The sequence below is a fragment of the Cupressus sempervirens genome, chromosome 4, assembly GCF_028749045.1.
Source record: "Cupressus sempervirens isolate cs-2001-9-10 chromosome 4, ASM2874904v1, whole genome shotgun sequence".
Lineage (NCBI taxonomy): Eukaryota > Viridiplantae > Streptophyta > Pinopsida > Cupressales > Cupressaceae > Cupressus > Cupressus sempervirens.
The window spans coordinates 532454026-532458424 of NC_143121.1; the positions used below are offsets into that span (position 1 = coordinate 532454026).

The following is a 4399-nucleotide window of genomic DNA, read 5'->3' on the forward strand; positions in this document are numbered from 1 at the left end:
TCATCATTTTTGTTGGCTTTAAACTTAGCAAATGCGAAACACAATGAACAAGAATAACTAGTAGATAATGAAAATATGAGCGAAAGTGCCCTTTCCTTACAGACCCAGAAACATAATCCATTTCTATTTCCATTTCCCATCAATTTTTTGTAATAAAAAATGCATTTTCTAACCTAGCAACAATTTTGAGATATATATTTTGGAATGAATAGATGGCGAGGAATACACTTATTACTCCTCACTAACTTTGAAATGAAAGCCACAAAGCACCCTCCTACTTCAATTATTCCCGGCTACCGAGGACCCCACCCTCTACTAATGTGGGTGACACGTCTTTCTCCGATGAGAGAAATTTGGCTCTCTATCTGGGGTTCAATTGGAGGAATTGTTTCTTTTTCCTTACGGGAAAGGTAAAACGAACGGAGACAACCATAAAACTGGTGGGGAATGCGACAAAGAATGTCGTAGAAATGGCGCACTATCTAAATTTCAAAGCTCTATAAATGGGCCAACGGCTGGTTAATCTGGCGACTTTTTGTGTCTGGAAAACATACGGATCATTCCTTTTCCTCCCCCAGGGAAGCTGCATTTTGAGATTCCCGAGACATTATCCAAAAAAAGGCCCTTGTTTTCTTCCCATCTGCGGACGCTCATGCCACTGCCACTTCTATTTCCAGTGCTCTGAGCGGGTGAATTTGTACTCTAATGGCGGCGAGGCGGAATTCGTATGTGTTTTCAACGCTGCCTGAAATGGGGAAAGTGACTGGGGAGGGGGGAGGCGAGGAATTCGAGGAAGAGGACATCTGGGCGGTGGTGGCAAGGCTGAATCTGAAGAACCCCGGGAGAGACGAGAGGAGGAGAGAAAATGCGCTTCGCCGGCAGCCATCGGTGTCGCGCATGGTGCCGAGGGGCAGGAATGAGACGGAGGAAGCGTCAGAGGGGTGGAGACCGCAGTCTGCGCCTGTCAATATCCCGGATTGGTCTCAAATGCGGAAGAAAGAGCAGGCTTTGAGGATAATTCGTGATGAAGAGGATGAGCAGGAGGAGGAAGATGAAATGTTTGACAAGGGAGGAATGGTGCCGCCGCATCAATTGATTGCGCGGCAGCTCGCCAGGAGCCAACTGACATCGTTTTCTATGTGCGAGGGGGCCGGACGGACGCTCAAAGGCAGGGATCTCAGCAGGGTCCGCAACGCCGTGCTCACCCGGACTGGTTTCCTTGAATGAGAAGTTAATGTTTTTCTTCGCTCGCTTTTGTCCAAGTGATTTTTTTGGCAAGGGTTTAATGCTTTTTTAGCCGCAGTGGAACGGATCGATTCTCAATTTTGTTTGGTAAATCTTTTTCCATTTCTCCGCAAAGGACGCTCTCGATACTTGTATAAGCTGTAGTGACGGTTATCCTTAGCTCGCTTTAGTACAGGCGAACTTTTTAGGAAGGGTTTAATATTTTTTTGGCTTCAGTAGAACGGCCCAATTCGTAGTCTTGTTCGGTAAATCATCTTCAATTTGTATGCAAAGGACGCGTTGGATAGATACTTGTATAAGATGTAATGCAGGCTATAGAAACGTGTATGAGAAACGTCTATTTCTTACCGCCTGGGGGAATACCCAAAGATTGTCGAGATTGTAACCACTTTTTGAAGGTCTAGTATGGTTAATAGAAATGTTTTGAAACTTCATGCTTTTGTTATTTTCCTAACCATATTTTGTGTGTGGATTTCCTATAAGCTGGCACAATTTCAATGGACGCCTTCTGAATACTGCGAACATTGCACGAGTAAAGTGATAGCTGTATTTTATAATGTTGCTTTTATCTTGCTCTTTAATTGTTTCATTTCAATGCTCTGCAACACTCTGTTGATACCTTGTATTGCTAAGATTCGTATTATCGCATCAACATCGATTCTTTATTAATGAACACCACCCTATCAACAACTTAACAGCCTTGCAAAAGCTCATTCGTTTCTCATGTTCCGGAGAATCGTCTTTTCTCCTTAAATGACAATTTTGTTGAATAAGTGCATGAATGTAAGTAAGATTATGGAAGGACATAATTACCATTTTTGTTTTGGTTTATAAATTCTTATTTCAACCCGTAAGTCTTAGAAAATTTCAGAATACGGTGTTTCGATGTTGGTTGTAAAACCGGAGTGTTAGCAAAGTCACACGAATTGAAATTGGTGATAACCTGACAATCCAAAGTGTCCTCACAGGAATTAAACCTTGCTGAAGCATACGACAAGTATAGTTTTGAGCTATTGTATTCAGCTAAGATTTTTTTTGTTTTCTTTTTATTTTGAAAAGTCTAGTGAATATCTTATTCTTATATGTTATTGTTTAATATTTTTATTTGTATGGATTAATATATATATATATATATATATTTTTTTTTTTTGGTTTTTTATAATAATTATATATTTGATTTTTGTATTTAATATTTTGGCTATATTCCTTATATGATTGGTTAATAGGGATTGTAGAGATCACATCCATTATATTAAATTATTGTAAAATAGAAAGATTACAGAGTTTGGATCCCTGATGGACTGAAACAATTACATGAACTTTCCTAATACTAATGAGCTAATATTAGTAACAGAAAAATGCCTAGAAATTGAAACCAAAATGTAATGTCTCCATTATCAAGGAATTTGAGGACCATGAATTAACTTCCTAGTCTTACACCATCTAATCTTGTAATTTAATTGTGCAATAGAGATTCTTCACAATATCTCCTCATTATCTCTTCTTTTTTATTATACATTAATATCTCTGCACAAATGTATTTAATTAATTTATGATTCAATCATCAGTTCCCCCTTTCCAATCTGCTCAAATATCACTGAAAAAAGTACAAGGAAAAGATCATATTTCTGACTCAAGAATGTTGAATACTATGGTACTTGCATATTGACTTTATTCTTCCACGTTTGGGACCAAAATGTATTGGCAGCAGCAGATATAATACTCCTCTTATCTAGATGCAGGCCTGAGGTGCCTTGCCTTATTCAATAATAGCCGAACTTACACCTTCAGAGATAAAATCGAGATCCAAGAATTTGCCTGTATAATTATTTATTCTCATGCCGAAAGGTAGTGATTGGGTACTGCTCCAAATGTTTCAGCTTGTAACAAAATAGCTTGCACATTGAGCTAGACTGTTCCAAGCATCTAGTAAAGGTAACATGTTCTTCCCATAACTTCATAGTGTCACACCTCTGCCATAGCAAGGAATCAAACTGTAAATTTATAGCAAACAGCTTCAGCAATAGATTAAGGTTGATGGTCCAGCATGAGGAATCACATGACAGAATATATAGCTGTTTGTCCCATGTGCTTGGCTGTAGCATTGTTCTCATTCAAACACTCTGCCCTTATCTCTTAAACGCATTTCCAAAATGCTTTCTCTGAATCACCCAACCTGTATAATCACTTCATTAATAGTTAATGCAATGCATTAGTTGGAATTTTGTGATTTGACAAAATATCTCTCATCAATGTAATGATTCACATACAATACCTTAGGGGAGCTTATATTATGATGTCAAACTTCCCAAAATGCTTGGAGGTCAAAAGACTAATGTGTTCAATCTAATGTTGTTGATACAATTTTTGTGTTGCAAATTAAAATCTTGAATTTAGAAGTCCCCGCCCCACATCTATGCATTGTTGTCAATGATACAATTCTCATCTTTGTCAATTACATATTTACTTGAATTTTTTTTCTGCCACTTACCTATAAACATGCCCAATTGTAAAGTTGTTAGTGAGTCCAATAATAGCCATGCTAATTGAAAAATATTGTAAAATCTTCCAATTTAATGCACCTCATTTTCAAAATTCGGGATTAACTATCACCATGGAGTCATCCTCAATCTCCACATTTCTAACTTCACAAATTTGGCATATTTAAAGATTGACAACAAATGTTTGGGCTTGAGGCTTATTGTGATCTTTCTTGAGGTCATGCCTATCAAATACTAGGAGTAATCTCAAATCAAGCTCCTTGTAGTGAACTTGATGTAGTCTTGGAGCAGCATCAAAATTCAATTTCACTTATCCTTGAGATGGTGGTTTCCATTTTGTTCCTTCTCAAGGATTGACTATAAACTTAGCTTATTAGATCCTAGGACTAGGTAATTGGTTTGCCAACTATATTTTTTGTTGCATAGTTTTGTTTATTCTTAAATATATGTAAGTTGTGTTTTATATTTTAAATACATGGTCATCAAATGAGGCTCTATGCCCCTTTGCCATTGTAGAATGCTGTAAGAACCCCAAATAGGCTCTATGCTGATCACTATTTGTTTCCCTGGGTGTAATAATTGTTTTTGGTTTGTTTTTGAATGTTTTAAGCTGTTTTTGGGTTTTTGAGTTGATGAAAAGAAAATACAAATAT

At 37.4% G+C, this 4399-nt stretch overlaps 1 protein-coding gene across 1 annotated transcript; it reads left to right on the top strand.

The window, feature by feature from the left end:
• The first annotated feature begins 411 nt into the window (after nt 1-411).
• LOC149562268 (uncharacterized) lies at nt 412-1677 on the top strand. Its single transcript, XM_089825801.1, has one exon. The coding sequence runs from the start codon at nt 706-708 to the stop codon at nt 1225-1227; it is 522 nt and encodes a 173-aa protein (XP_089681927.1). The 5' UTR covers nt 412-705; the 3' UTR covers nt 1228-1677.
• The last annotated feature ends 2722 nt before the right edge of the window (nt 1678-4399 follow it).

Coding starts and splice junctions, on each gene's coding strand:
- LOC149562268 (XM_089825801.1), top strand. CDS start 706: ATGGCGGCGAGGCGGAATTCGTATGTGTTTTCAACGCTGCCTGAAATG.